At 41.9% G+C, this 16,321-nt stretch overlaps 2 protein-coding genes across 6 annotated transcripts in view; one reads left to right on the plus strand and one right to left on the minus strand.

Annotated features, from left to right (window-relative positions):
* LOC311445203 (uncharacterized protein) overlaps positions 1-16,321 on the minus strand; it is a 259,968-nt gene that overhangs the window by 77,692 nt on the left and 165,955 nt on the right. For 3 of the 4 annotated variants that reach the window (XR_014698273.1, XR_014698274.1, XR_014698275.1), the window contains 2 exons: positions 4,801-4,967; positions 737-1,138 (listed from right to left, as the gene is read on the minus strand). Coding sequence is in view for 1 of the 4 variants with exons in the window: in XM_084537043.1 (XP_084393169.1) it covers positions 3,342-3,361; positions 4,801-4,967 (187 nt within the window). In the remaining 3 variants the exon portion in view is untranslated. Of the gene's footprint in view, positions 1-736; positions 1,139-3,265; positions 3,362-4,800; positions 4,968-16,321 lie in introns of those variants that run through there. The other variant, XM_084537043.1, reaches the window with a different exon arrangement.
* SHISA9 (shisa family member 9) overlaps positions 1-16,321 on the plus strand; it is a 180,292-nt gene that overhangs the window by 57,572 nt on the left and 106,399 nt on the right. The gene's annotated exons all lie outside the window — the stretch shown is intronic.

The following is a 16,321-nucleotide window of genomic DNA, read 5'->3' on the forward strand; positions in this document are numbered from 1 at the left end:
TGCATTTTCTGTGCTGTCTGCTTCAGGCTACTTTTTTTTAGCTAAAGAAAGTTTCAGAAGGAGCAGTTCAGCGATTTAGAAACATTTAGTCTGTCTCAGCAAATAGGTAGCACAAGGGCACAGGAACAGGCAACAGGGATGGGGAAAAGTGAGAACCAAAGGGAAGGAAACTGATTTGGAAGACAGCTACTTGCAAGGGGAAAGACAGCTTAAAGAAGGAGGATGGAGAAGAAATTACATTGACTAGTAAGGTCTGCAGATAGGGGAATGACAGAGATGGATGAACACAGGTCTTGAAAAGTGAACTGATGGAGACAGAACAGAACTGGGTAAGGAAGCAGAAACTCGGGAAGAAAATTTCTGGAGGAACAGACCAAACCTTGGAAGTGGTTTCCAGGGCAACTTTCTTCATTACCTTCTCATGGATTGTGATGAGGCCTGTAGTTCCCTTGATCTTCTTTATCAAAGAGAAAAATAATGTTTGCTTTCTTCCACTCTTCAGGAAACTGATCACCCCAGCCTTTCAATGATAAAGGACAGTGGCTTTGCGATGATACCAGCCAGCTCCCTTGGCACTTGTGGGCGCAGCCTGTCAGGTCGCATGGGCTTGTGTATGTCCAGTTTGTTTAAATGCTCCCTAACCTGATACTCTTCCACCAAGGGTTCCTCTTCCCTGCTTCATACTTTCCCAGGAAATGTGTCTCAGGAATATGGGATTCCCAAAGGCTGATCTTACCTGTAAGGACTGACGCAAAGAGGGCATTGAGTACAGCAGGTTTTTCCTGTATCCTTTGCCACTGGGATCCTGGCCATATTCAGCAGTCAGCTCACATTTTCCCTGGTCCTCCTTTTCCTGCTGAGGTACTTGTGGAAGCATTTCTCATTGCCCTTCATGAACCTCCTCAGATTCAATTCTTGGTGGGCTTTGGCATTCCAAGGCCTGCAAGCTTGTCCAGTGCCTCTGTTTTCCTCCTGGGCCACCTGTCTCCGCTCCTGTGTCTTGTATGCATTCCCTTTATTGCTGAGCTTAGTCAGGAGCTCCTTGGTCATCCATGCAGGCTTCCTGCTGCCTTTCCTTGATTTCCTGCTCATCAAGGCGGACCATTGGAGGAGGTGATCTTTGACAATGAGACAGGAGCTGCAGGAAAAGAAAACATGTCCTGAATGTTAAATGCTGCTTCACATTATAGCTCTGCATCTGTCAAAGGTTTCCTGTCCTCCTGTCATTAACTGAGGCACTTAAAGCAAATTTTTCATAACTCCTCATTTCTTATTTTATAGGTGTCTGTCCTGAGCTTACATCCTGATTGACAGAAATGCTGAGCACTATTTATTGCAACTGAGACGAATAATGATTTGTAATTTGAACACAAAAAGCTTTATTGTTCTAAACACCATGCTCAGAACACCTCAGAACTGCACCTCCAAGTGAGGAGATACTTTTGACCTTCATCTCTCTGTGCCTCAATTAAATGCCATCCCTTATCTCGCAAGAGTTTGTGAAGTTAAATTAATTAGTCATTGTGAAGCCCTTAGAGACAGTAGTGATAAATGAGACAGAAAAGTCTGTGAGGGAACTATTTCTCTTCTGAGATGGTTTGAACAGTGAGAAACAAATAAGGCCAGTACCACACACTGCATAAGAAGTGTATCGGGAGGTGCTGGGCAGCTTTTGGGAGAGCTGTCCGCCCTTGGCACGGTAAGAGGCAAGGCTCCTGCAGAAAAGGACGCTGCCTAGAGATCAGGAACATGGGTACAACTGAAAAATACAAGTGCTGCTACATGGACAATTTTAAATGTTGGCATTTACAAATTTTAAACTCGTGATTTTGGTAATTTTGAAGTGTTTCTACATGTAGTTGTAACAGTATATTTGATACTTTACCACAGCAAATAGGCAGTGACATCAAAAGGTTTCAGTGTTTGTCATGGTATTTCGATCTGCCTTTAGTTGGGGATATTTTTACTACTATGCCTACGTTATTAACACTCAAAAGTTTTTTGATGAGTGAAACTACAAGAGTTTCTCTCTCTGGTAGCACTAGAAATAGACACATTAGAAATAGCACATTTCTCAGACACAATACTGAAGGGGCTATATACCTAATTATCAGTGTTTGACCGTTCTATTTCTGAAGTTAAATACATATCTTAAAGGGTCTCTAATCGCACATTTCATCCAGAGCTTACACTGTGTGCATATCTTGATGACTGAGAAAAAACAAGTAGTGAAAGATGTCCATAATACAAGTAAAAATAAGCTTTGTTAATAATAGTAGAAAATATTTCCTATAGAATTATGGTACTGTAACCACCGCAGCTTTCCCAGATATTTTCTTACATCCCTCTTCACAGGTTTAAAATCTAAGCTAGAAATTTAAAACATGAACATGTTCCACTGATATCTTTCAAAAAATCAGATTCTTTAGTGCCAATTTTTAAGTTCTGACCACGTCAAGTTCTCTTCAGTCTAAAAGACAGGACATTCACTTCTAATCCAACACCCACCATTCAGAGAGCAAAGTAAGAAACTTCTTTCTAATTGCCTCAATTTTAGAATAAATACATTTCAAATCCAAGTGTACAAGCCATTCAATGAAAATTTTGCTGTGGTCAAAACCCTGCTGTAACCATGGAGTTGACATGCTTTTACAGCAAGGTGAGACTGAAACAAAGAGGTTGAGTTGGTGACTGCATGCTGCATGGAATTTTGTACTTCAGAAGTCCACCAAAACCCTTTCATCTCTGATGCTCTCCTAGGTTGTTCCACAACCTAACCTCTCTGCAAGTTAGAAACCTGCTTCTACTTTAGCTGTGGCCAGTTTACAAACAGCCGTTTTTCTGTTCTGTCTCTCTTCCTCTCTGCTATTTACTGTGCAGATACTTTTTCCAAGAGCAATCACATCTCCTCTCAGCCTTCTTTTGTTGAGCTAAATGAGCTAAACTGTTAAACTGCCTAACACAAAATGGACTTTTTGTGCCTGTTCTCTTGGGAATGCCCTCTCTGCATTTCCTGCGTTTTGAACTCAACATTTCAATAAGGCTGGCCAGAACAGCAGTCTAGAGAAAGCCTGTCAAATACTTCCCCTGGTGGCACTACTATTTCCCTGTGTCCAGCTGAAAACCACTTCATTGGCACTTGAAACCCTGTCCTAACTAGCAGAAGGCATGTTTCCCACAGGTGTGGCACACGAAGTTTTACAGATATCTTAAATCTAATATGTCTGCATCTTTTTCCTCTTCTGCTATTGCAGCACAGAATAAACTGGGAGCAAAATTGTTGGGAGCACAAACAATATACACTGGATCTCAGAACCGGACCTAAGCTCTTCCCTTCAGAGTCACAGCAACTCATTCTTTACTGCAAAAAAAGAGAAAAAAAAAAAAAAAAGAGTACTCAAACATATAAACTACAGGACTAGTAGGAGTAAGAGGAATTATGTAATCTTTAAAATTCCCCTTACAATTTGTGATTACTGCCTAGTTACACTGAGAACAAAACTGTAGCAATGAGCTTCCAAAAAACTGATCCTATTTCTGCTGAGTGCATTGGCGTGGTGAGGCTGGGATGGCTGGTCTAGCCTAGCCTGGTCCCCCCAGACATTGCCACTTGGCTCTCTGACAGCAGCCCTGGGGACAGACTTGTGTGAGAGGCTGTGTGAGGCTGTAAGAAGCTCTCTGTATGAGGCTGCATGAGTAACTACATCCTTTCCGTGCTGCCCTGCAATCACTATCACAGGAAGTTTACGCTTTTCTTTCACGACATTTATCCACTGAAAACGATTTCTCACAATTGTGAGAACTGTCAATTTTCACACAATTAAAGAGGACTTGATCTAGTGGAAAAAATGAACGTTTGCACTTGTGCTCGCTCCCATCCACCTCCTCCCGAGAAACAAATATTTAATTGGACTGGATTCCTTATGATGGCACAAAGGGAAGGAAAATGAGGTACTCAGAGACATCTGGAGCCTGCACTTTCAACTTTTAATGTGACAGGATCAAAAATATTTTCTTTTAATACAATAAGCATCTGGTTGACATGTCAGTATTTTGCAGTCTGTGAGATATTGCTAAAAATGTAACCAGCCATGGAGGTCTCAAGAGGAGTCTGTATATATGGCATGTTCCGGTTGATGACAGAAATAAATCTTTTACATACAATGGCAAAGGCAGAATTGTTCAGCCTACACAGACACAATGAAAAGCAGGATGATCCTAGGTGAAAAGATATTTTTAAGCCTGTACTACTGTTCAGGATTACGCAATCACCTACTTGGCTTAGGAAACCTGGAGGTACAGAGAAGACCAAAGAAAGGGATAAGGTCTTCAAAGCTTTCTAGTTTATTAAAGGTAGTGAAATATTGTCTGAAAAGCCCCTACAAGAGGACTAGAGAACAGTGACTTTACTGAAACATGAAAAATATGACTGTTTCTTGGAGAGAGAAAGACTTTCTTTTAGAGTGACCCAGAGGAAAAACATTTCTTTTGTGGGGGCTTTAAGCATTTTTTTTTAATATTCACGATTACTTTTTTTCTTGATAAAAACTACATGTTCTGTGGACACAGTTAGGTCCCAGTGCAGTCTGTGGGAAAGACATCTAAACGTTCATATGTCTTCTATGTAACCTCCCTCCCCTTGCAAAAGCATTTTGCCTCTGCCAATGGGTTTCATACAACTGAAATCTCAACTGTACGTACAACCTGTACAACAACATATTTCATTTCTGCTCTCTTTCCAAATCTTCCTTTCCTACTTTTTAACACCCAGTGCATTCTTTCCATCAGGTACGGACTTACCAGAGCGGCATGTACCCCGCTGTGTCATGTCACAGGGAAGCAGCCAGGAGCTGGTCCAGCCACTTGTTCCACTGGGGCTGCATCCTGCTCTGTCATTAATTATCCAGGGCTTCAAGAACATCCCCCCTTTAACTGCAGTGTTAAATGTCGTCATATTCTGAAAAAAACTGTTAAAAAAAAGCAAAACTAAAATTAACATGCTTCTCTCTTAAATGTGCTTGAAATTTCACTACCATGAACTTTTTATAACTTGCAATCTCTTATTACTAACACATACTTACACTGGGCTGAGGGATAAACATGGAAGTGAAAAAAAGACAAAAATGTACCACAGCATCTTATCTTCGGGTTGTGTGCTACAGTGATACCAACCCAAACTTGCCTGTGATCCTCCCAGCCTGCACAAGAGAAGGCAGCTGGCACAGCAAAGGAAATCTGAACAGGGTGGGTTCAACGTGACCACGTTCCATCGCACCTGAGACTTTGCAGCTTCACGGCAGCACAGCTTTCACACACCTTTTGTGGGGGCAACGACGGTTCCATAAGGCAGATGGATGGTTGTAGCTTTGCATAAAGCAAGCCTGTTTCTTCTCTGAAGTCAGCTAAAAGCTAGATCAGGGAACTCCCCCAAATGGTTCACTGGTGGGCGGGAAAACTGACATTAGCATTGAGTTAGGGGCCTTGGATGAAACAAGCTGCCACCAGAGGTTAGGGAGGCCTGGAAGCTTTGATGTAGCTGGAGCCCAGCTCCTTTGTTTTCTGTTTGTAAAAAGCTCCCCTGTGGAGTTTTTGTTTGGGTTGTTAAAATCTGTTTAACTCAAAGAGCTGACAATAAGCACTTGGGAGCAAAACCCTCTCTTTGAAAGTCTTTTTGCTGTTCAACTGCATTGGCCAGCCCTGCCAATTTATAGCTCTGTTAGCTCTCGCTGCTCCAAAGGCTGCTTAAGCAAACAATTAGGCTTTGCTGATCACTCTGGGCACCGGAGTGGCAAAATATGCACTTTCTCTATAGCTTAGAACACACTCGGAACAAAAACATTTTCTCCCTTACTGTTCCCTGTGTCATGGTATTAGGCAGCTCATGGTTTCAGCTTTTAGTAGTCAAGGGCAAGCCACCCTCAGCAAGGGCTTCATTTCGGATGTACCAGGGCCCTGCACGAAGAGCAGAGTGAGCATTAAAGGAGTGTCATTTTTCACTTGCTGTTCCTTGGTAAGGCCATCTCTGTCCAACGCCTGACACAGTCAGTTTGGATCCCTGATCAAGGTCAATACACGCTGCCCCCATACGAACAAATTTGATAAGTATTACTCAGTATTTCCAAAATAAACTACTGTGGCTTCTGTCTCCTGCTCACTGCATTGCCTGCCTCTTTCTTTTGCCAGGACCTAAATGAGGGGAAAAGCACTTTGTGCATTCAATCCTGAAGCAGGAGAAAGGTCTAAATGCAGATAAAGCTGGTCCTCGCGCCCAGGTGACCTGTGTGGTGTCATGCCTGCTTGTCATCCAACCTGGTTTTGTATGGGAAAATATCTGTAGAAGAAAGGGAGCCAAACTTGGACAAGTTTTTTGACCAGTTCTAAATGCAACGTTTAGCAAATTCCACCTCTGCTAGATTTCAGACTGTTTTTTCTTCCAGCCTGAGAGATGCAGAGCACCATCTCTCCCAGCAGGTCTGTCAGCCTCTCCTCCAAACCCTTCCCTGCTCCAACTCACTCAGGTTACAGTGGCTAGAATATTGATGGACACAGCATAAGGACAGAGCATCTCCTCCTTGTTTTGGTACCAGAATTACAGTTTTTCCTTTAAAAACAAGAACATATAGAATAGAATGAACTTCTGTTCTGTAATTCTCTGTGTAAATGAGCAAAAAGGCCTCTTAAGTTTGTCCCTGTGCTCAAGCTCCCTTATGGGTCTGTAAGCACAGCTAACAGCTTTCACTCTCTTGACAGTTAAAGAAGTTATTCGTACTGCAGAAGACATGAGGTGAAAAATCACTATATAGCAGTTGTTTGAGAAAAAAGGAAGGAATTTTGTTTAATACAATTATTTTATCCTGCTTTTATCTACCAAAAATGGCAGCACTTTTTAGAACATTTGGAGAAGGCAGGAGGTGTTTTGTGGGAAGTAGTAATGAAAAATTCATGAAGGATTAAAAATAGTTGGATTTTTTGGGTTTAATTCAGAATCTTTTTATTTCCCCTTAGCTTCCTTCCCTATTTATATTGAATATAAACAAAGAACTTGTTCTAAAATAGTTAGATGAATGGGAATGAACTAGAGTGAAAGAAGTCCAATAATTTCTGAAGTAGGTGGTTAAATTCTAGACCCGGTACCAATACTTCAGTAACGAAGTGGTACGATTTGTTTAGATATTCAGGCCACCCACAGACATCCACAGTTGCAAGGAATTTGTATGAGCTACCTAAGAATCTGCCCATTTTCCTTTTTGGTGGCCTGAGACACTCTGGTTGCCTTGAGCTTTAGCTGAGCCTTTTGCTGAGCCTGCACTCCTCTTTCACACTGCTTGAAGAATGTGTTCCTTTAACACGGGGCTGTGGAGACCATGAGGAGATGCACAGAGAGAATGCAAGAACGGATATAACTGCTGGGATCCAGAATTATTTTGCAGCATGCTATCTGGAAGGTTCTTCAGCTGTAGCCCAGGAGGTGATGCTAAGAGGAGCACTTAATGTGCAGTTCTCTAGCAGGGCACCCTGTCACGCTTCTACGTGATTCCTTCCAGTTGACCCGGGCATTCCAGGCTTTCAAAAGACCTTGCAGAAATGCGGTAGCAGGAGAACAGAGAAAACACTGCCACTCCTTCAAGCCTTGACAAGAAGGACGCCAGTCAGTTCAGAGTCAGGTTCACACGATGCCAGAGTCCAGGGGAGAGGAGGATGTCTGAGGGGGAGCTTCCCAAGTGCTGCTCCTCCGGCCTTCTGTGACTGCTCCTTTGTCATGCCCGGCATGATTTGGTCCCCCAGGAGCTGAGCAAACGTGCCATTTTTTCCAACTTTCTTCTATTGCAAGCAAGTTGTATCTGGTCACAGTGACTCAAACAAAAACTAGGTATTTGGTATTTTTATATAAAGTGAAATCAGAAGAAAACATTCTGCTCCTACCTTTGGTTACTATTTCGCTGGTAATGTGTTCAAGGCTCTTTACACATTGCTAAAAAGAAGAACCCTGACTTCGGATACTCATTCAACCTCTAGATTTCAGAAAGGTTTCAGGGTTAATATTATTTTTGCTTGTTTTCTTTTTCTCACTATAAATACGATGAGCAGAAGGATGTTGCCATGGTGACACTTTATAATGTACTTAAAGGCACTTGTTACAGTTATGTACCACAGTCATCTTCGTTTATGTCTGAATTACAAAGATATGTGAAAAATCACCACGGAAAGGTACATAGTGTATTACCTTTCCCAGATGTTTACAATTCTTATTTAGTGTACAGGTGACAAATGTTTTGGCAGCCACTATATTATCTGGAAACCTATACTTTTACTACCAGGAGGGGGGAAAGTAGTTTACCAAAATCAATACCCCGTCCACCATTACCTGAAGTGTTATCACTACCTGAAGCCCAGCTTTGTAGTACGATGAATTAAAGATTACAAATGAAAATATCACAGAGCTCTGGCAGTCCAAGTTAGCCGTTGCTATACTATGTGCTTGAGGACATTTTGGGGTAGAGCAGTGTGAAATTCAGCAGTTTTGCTTTGTGAGCTCTTTGCCTCTGCAAAAAGCAGAGTTTTTCATGAATTTTGGAAGTACAGAGCCCTAGAACCTTCTCTCAGGATGGCTACAGCCTGGAGGCCAGTGCCACATGTTAGCTAAGTCTGTGCTGCTCTGAAAACAGCAGGTCTGGAGCTGCTGAGGTGTTACCATGCTCTGCCTCCTGCCCATCTGACTTTCTTCCTGACATCTGGAAGCTTCCCTGCAGGCTGTGTGCCCAGGCACTGCTGGTGGTTTTCCTGTCCTCCTGGCACACGCAAGCAAGCAAATACCCAGCATGCTCTGATTTGCCTTGAGTCTGAGCTTGGAGGCTCGCTGGGCGCAGAGTCTGCAAGTCTGACAAATTCTGTGGCTCATCCTGAGCAGACAGCATGGGCCGGGGTGGGGAATTTCTCCAAGAACTTTTAGGTATGTAAGCCTCTGGCACACCTGTAGGATGTCCATACTGCTGGTTTGTCTGGGATGGAGCTGAAGAGCTTCCACTAGAGAGGCTAAACTTTAATTAACATCTAATGTTTTAAGTGGATTCAGTAAGGCTTCCTCACCAGCCCCAAAAGGAAATATAAACCATCCTGAGCTTATCACTAGCTAAAGTAAAGCTCTGTACCATTCTCAATCCAGATGGGAAAGAGGAACCAAAGGCCAAAATAGAATTTCAGGGCTGGATGCAGTTATAGTCTGGAGAGGGCTGTGCAAATTGCTTTCTTGTTAGGTGATTGGTAGTGTGCAACAACCACAGTGAATTAATTCCCTGAAATAAGTGCTTGTCTTGAGGTTACGGACTCTGTTACACATCCACATCAGCCAGTGCAACTGTAGAACTGTAGACACTCCTTGAAGGGGCTACTAAGCTCTAGCAGACCCGTGGGGATTTATATAGAATTTATGCAGATGATGTAGGGTGGCCTTCTGTATCAAATGAACACCAGGTGGTGTTCATATACACAGCCACACAGACATGTATATATATAGTCGCAATATATTGGTATCTACTTTATGACGTATCATATTGTACATGTATTTCTGGAATTTACTCAGGTTTCAGGAGGTTATGTAGACTTTTGAAACCAGCATGTGCAAAAGTAAATGCTTCACTACTGCTTTAAAAAAGTGAAAAGGGTACTAAACTGACTTTCAATACCAAGCTAAAACCCTATCTCTTTTCTGATAACGTTCCTACAGTTGCCTGGTCTGTATGCTGTATTTTGGAGTTCTGAAATAGTTCGATTAAAAAAAAAATCACTGGTTACAAACATTTTCAGCACTTCTGAATCATTTAGTTGAAAAGCAGGTACTCAGTTAATGACTGTATGGGATATACCTCCTGTGAAGGTAAAACCTAAACACTAATTAATGTTAATAAGTGGTGTTTAATAGTAAGGTTAAATACCCTCCACAGGATTACAAGCGGGTGTAAATATTCCTGAATGCCTGTGATCAAATGTGGCACTGTCCCGAAAGCAACAGGGATTCCACTGTTACTGCAACCCACTGACATGAACCAAAAATGTGCTCCAAGTTAACAGCTGATAAGAACAAAACTCTGATTTTAGGAGTAGGGATTGTTTTACTTGTATATGGTGACTTGGTACAGAGTGAAGTCATCAAATGTGAGTGTAGCCACCCATACGACAGCTACTCCTAGAGCTACATCTGCAAGGGGACAGAGCTCTGCTGGGACCATTCACTGGTACTCTCACACAAGTCCTTTGGTTTTGATAAAGCTGAGGCTTCTGCTTAGTATTTAGCATTTGTAACCAGGACAATTATAAAATATTTCTACAACCATGCACTATACTCTTTGATCTTTCTTCTGATGGAATCAATGAGGAAACATCTGTGGACCAAGTCATAAGAGCTAAAGGCATAGGATCAAGTCCTAAAAGATGAGTTCAGCTGCTACTACCAAATAATAATCATGCTACAGACTGAGCATTTAGCAACAATCTTCATCTGACATAGCTGAGAAAGCCACATGTACCCAAAAAAGAGACACAAATCCTATTCCTTTTCCGAATATATGCATACACCATTAAGAAACCCCAAATATATTTTGAAATTTTGACAGAACATCTACAGCTTCAGACAGAGCTTTTATCATCTTTCTTTTTAGTGACAATAGCAGAGTGGCAATCACTTGCATGTAGCATGGGAAAGAAGTTTCATCTATAGCAGACGTGTATAATAATAATTATTTGTTAAAAAAGCTTGTGCATGATCCCAATAAACTATTTTGAACATTTAGTATCAAAGTTAGCACTGTGAACTTTGAGAAACAGAGGAGTTTCATGTTAAACCTTGACTAAGGTCACGAGTACTATCTGGTGACATGCAGAGAGAACACAATAGAAAGAATAGCAATAGCCCTTCCCCAAAGACCCCAATTCACCCCAATCCATTTTGATCCACCACAAAAAAATAAAATAAAAAAATTAAGGAAACATCATGACTTATAGCTGTGTATGGGACTTGTTGAGTAATATTTTCAAGTCCAAACACCCTTTAACCCTTTCTGATTATTCACAGCCTATGTTTGGACTGAATAGATGCATTTAGCTACACAGTGGTATAGCTATAACGATGGAAAACTGGATCCTGAGTTTTGAAAGCAACAGGGAAATACTTCTAAAATGCCACCTGAACACATGAATGCTGATTAACAAGGAGAAGCAAAAATAAATAAACAAATTAAAAAAAAAAGGAAAGAGGAAAAGACAAAGTGACAGCAATGGTCATGCAGAGGAAAACCATGCTCAGTAGGGTAGGAAGTCTTCAAACATTCAGAAGTTTGTATTTCCTTAGGAAACATCTATAACAGTTCATTCCTAGCTACTCTAAGCTGCATTTTAAGTATTAAACCAAGGCCACTTCGGAGTTCGAATTGGAACAGTCAAAGGTGTGAGCTGACGTATTTTATGACCATGAGTCTCATGAATGGTTGCACTCATTTTTCTCAGTGTTTTAAGTCACTGATGAAAAGGACCTCTCTGTACAGCACCAGAGCTGGGCAGGCTGAGCAGCCTGAGGGAGGCTCGGTCCCACCGCCATTGGAGCACACGTGGTGCTGTGGCAGTGCTGAGCTCGATGGGTGCGTGGTTCCGTTGACAGAACACACACCGCTCGCCAGCGCTTGCAGGCAGCCCGCAGCTCTGCGCGGCGTGGCGGTGCCAAGCAGCCTTTTACTCTCATTTACAAACCACCTTCAAATTACGCCCTCCAAGCTCTGACTGCTGAAACCACTGAGGTACAGTCAAATTGAATTACGGGTTAGAATTTAAACAGGCTGTAATTTCAGTCTTCCGTTTCCAAGTTCCTACATAATCCCCCTAACACGTCCTTGACAGCACGCCTTTGTCAAACCGAGCGCGGGGCCAGCCCCCGGGAAGGAGCTGTGTCTGCCCCAGGCCCTGCCCTCGGCCAGGGCTGTGAAACCCTGCCCTGCCCCACGGGAAGGTCTCCATTTCCCCCGTCTGGAACAACAGCACCTATACAAGAACATGATGACCAGGAATAGTCTAGTAGAAATCACAAGAGCAAAATGAAATATAAATGTGTTCTGCACTGCAAAATACAAACAGTGTTTTAAGGTCACTCTCCCGTTGTTTAAAAGCAAATAACCCCTTAAAGCAGGCAGTGGAAATAAGTGTGTACATACACGCACTCAAACACAGGTAGGAACAGACACAAAAGAGAAACAGACTATAAATAAAGAAATAAACCACTCTAACTCATGCTAACTTTTTTCAACTGCTTGTACTAAATCGAAAGCAGAAGACACAGCATATTCCACGCAAGAATTCAGGGTACGCTATCTACTCCCGCTGTGACGCACACACTATTTTTGCGCTCCTAAATTGTACACATATGCACCACACACGTGCCCTATTTTTATAAGTCGTACAAGTAAAGGAAAAGATCATCACAAAGCTGTTTCCCTCACATAGCAAAGACAAAACCATTATGTCTGCGGCTATCCATCTTGTACAGAAAAAGCGATGCTTTTCAGCGCTGCCTTTTCTTGTCTTTTTTTTTTTTTTTTTTTTTTTTTTTTTTACGCCATGTTTTAGCAATTTTCAAGTGTTTTTGCAAGTGGAAAAACTGCACGGGTTTTTTGGCTGGGGCTCCATCCATCCAGCGCGTTGCAGCGCGTTGCCAGGGCTACGCCATGTGTGGTTGCCTTGGGGACGGCAGCACTGCACTGGCTCCCGCTCCGGCTGCTGGTGCCGCTGAGGGCAGGCAATGCTCCTGGTATTCCAGTGCCCGGCTGCAGGAGGGTGCGAGAAGTTAAGCTGCAATGGAAACGGGCTCTCCCAGAGCCAGCCATGTGCCTGCGGAGTCATTTTGCAGGAGCAGAGGAGTTGGGGCTGCGGGGAGACAGGAGGCATGAGGAGGCAAACTGACTGACAGGGCTGTGAGGGCTCAGGACCTGTGCAGGTTTCTGCATCGTGAGCCCTTCCCGTTTCTGTTGTGTCAATTGAAATAAGGAGTACAACGGGATGCTGCTACCCGAACTGGGGAAGTGAGCAAAAACCATCTTGAAAAGCATATTGAAAAGCAGTAGTACGAGCGCGTAGGCTGCATCGTAGCAACCCTTTGAAACAAAAAGGCTGTGGCACATCGTCTGCCACTTGTCATGCAGGAATTAATCTGCAAGGCAGCAGGGCTCTCTCTCAGATTACCTCCCAGAAGTACACCAGGCAGTTCTGCTCAGTGCACTAAATATTTGGTAGCTTCAAGAAACTTGATCTTGCCAAACAGCTGCGCAGAGAGTCACAAGATTTTCGCCTTGCCCTGAGGTTTCTCTTCTCTGTGAGCAGTTCCTTTCCTTTCACTAACTTTTAGTGGATACTAAACTGTAGCTGGATGGCAAACTCTTGCGGAAGACATTACAAAACTAACTGCAATGAGCCTTCGAAATGGCTCGGGACTCCTAATTGCTCTGACAATACTTCTTCTGGTATTAGGATAAGTAATAACAACAGATTGGAAATGCTTCTGAGCAGAGCAAGGAAAGAAACAACTGCTCCAAAAGAAACAGATAATGAATGCTGCACTAATAGCGAGTGTCTCAGCTGCCTCTTCTGGTGAAAAAAATTGTTATTATACAATTTCTCCTTCTTACTCAAATAGACTGATTCCAATAAGAATTTGCATTGGCTGACAGTAATCAATATTTATGTCTCCAGCCTCCTTTACAGATGCCCCAGAGTACGCTGGGTAGATAATTTAACTCTTCCTGAGAGCTAAAAAATATTCCATAAAATCACTGGAAGTCATTATCAAATCCGCATTTTGCCAGCCTTCCAGCAAGCCCCACTAAGCCCAGCCTGAGTACTGGCATAGCTGCACGCTGTTGGAGAGGCATTAAAGTATTTATTGATTTTTTAATCCTTGCAAACACCTTCCCCAGTGGAATTTCTGGAATCTTCATCCTAATTTTATCATTTCCTCTTTGAATACAAACTGTTCACTAGATGGTTTCCAAAAGACACAGAAAAGACTGTCCCTGTTTGAGGAGCTGCTAACTGAAGGACAGATCGTTTCATCTCTGTTAGGGAAATCAACACTAGACAGTTTATAAACAAATTGAGTTTAATGTAATCCAATATAAAATAAGAGTCAAATTAATTTCCTATCATTAGAAAGCTCAGCACTACCATTGTATCTGTGTTTCTAAAGTTGGAGCTTTGTCCTTTTTATATCTGGTATTTTGGCTCTGACAAGACCGTATCGTTCTCAGAGCAATACTGCAGATGTCCTTTGTGCAACGTGACCCAGTCTCAAACTCTTGCATTGCCTTTGGCAATCAACAGTGAAATAAATATATACACATGACTCAGTATTGTAACTGTGACTAGTGTGCTAACCTCACTCATTCTTTCTGTCTGTCTATCGTAGTTATTTCTAGGGCACCACACTATCTGAATGCTAAAAATTGTCCTTGCCAGGAGCCGAACCCACACATGCTCAGTTTCTGAACAAGTAGTGTAATTTCTGGCACAAGAAAACCACTTCCGATTAGGAAGGAGTGCATTTCTCTAACCGAAGGGCTGACCTGCATGGTAGCCCCCAACGTGAAGTGGGCTCAACCCAAAATTTGGTTGTAGTCTTAAAATTCTTATAGCTGATCTGGATTTTTCATTTTTTTCTCCCACCCCCACAACTCATTTTTCCATTTTAGTATCAGAGATGGCAGCCAAAATACCATGAAGTACGTATTTCTGGTAGGGCTAAAACCAAGCAATACAGGAAATCTGAGGAATAGTGGGCTGCAACCCATATCCTCTAAATTATATAACTCTCCACATAACTGGGTCCTTTTCTTGACCTGTTTGAGATCCCCAGTTGAGTATCTCTTAGCCAATTTAATATTTAAAATACGCTCACAATGCCAAGCTGCGTTCTCCTTGAGTATAGCAGATACAGGAAAATAAAACAAATACCATGCCTAGTAATAAAAATGATCGGTACTTTATACAAAATATTCCCTTAACTTCAGATATGTTCCTATTTTGCAGATAATGGAAACAAGAATGGAAATTGGGCAGAGACTTGCACTCTTATAATTTTAGTATGCTCTAAAAACAGTTATGTATATGTCGTTACAGAGCAAAATGACTTGGCTTCACAGACCTTGTCTTCACTCAAAAATGACTTTTTTACTGCAGGATTAATATATTAAAGTTTTTATGTGTTAAAACATTACTGCAGAAGGGGCACTTGTAGCAGGGGAGCAGCTATTTGTTTTACAGCAGAAATGATGTGCGCTTTGGGCATTTTCCTGATGGGTTCACTCGTTATCCGTTCTGTAGCAAACGCACACCTTTTCCAGTGTATGCAAAAGTAAATGCTGGCCTAATTTGCACATCTAGCAATCATTAAGGAGGAAATTTTGTGCAAATAAACTGGCATTTTATATATCCATTGTGGTAATTAATGTCACCGCTACATATGCAGCGTGATTATTTTAAAAATAAAGAAACACATTCGAAGTCATATCAAAGGAAAGCTACTGGTTTTGTTTACGATTTATAACCACCAAACAACTTTAAATAGGCTGTAGGTATGGGCTCTTGCTCTAGACAAAAGAGAGAGATGGAGTCCTTGAAGCTTAGATTTAGAACTAGACTGTTTTTTGGAACAATACGCTACATGTCTAATATGATGGCTTTGAAACCACGCCAAATTTTCACCTACATGTTGCATGCATGTCTCATTTTTTTTAACCCTCCTCATAAAGTTTAGATGGCCTTGCTACCGTGAAATGATGGGGAAAAAAAAAAAGCCTCATGGAACTACTGCAAATATGTTGTGATATCTTTTTGAGAATGATTAGGAATATTTTTAGTTAATAATGCATAGAAGTATTGTCTATGGAAACAAAATCCAATTTTAGGGCTAATAAGCAGGCAGATGTGAATACAAGAGGAAACAAAGAGCTCTTCTATGTGCATCACAATATATTGCCTGATGATGATCTGAACTTTGGTACAAACTGACTTTCCTGGATAATGAGGGATGCAATCTTAGCATCAAATCCCCACCCTACTGCACCCATTCACTGATGTGGTACCTGTGTGCAGTACACAGCTCCAGGAGCCTGTCCAGAGCGCAAGTTCATCAGCTTACTGGTTGCTAAACCTGGCATATGATTGAAGCCAATGGTGTTACTTGAGTGGGCTCTTCTGTAGGTCCAGAATTAGCACAAATGCAATTTAACTAGTTGTTTGTTTTTTTTTTTTTTTTTTTTTCCTACCTCTTTAAGTTGCCTTCTTTCTT

This window comes from Aythya ferina, assembly GCF_964211825.1.
Source record: "Aythya ferina genome assembly, chromosome: 15".
NCBI classification, from domain to species: domain Eukaryota; kingdom Metazoa; phylum Chordata; class Aves; order Anseriformes; family Anatidae; genus Aythya; species Aythya ferina.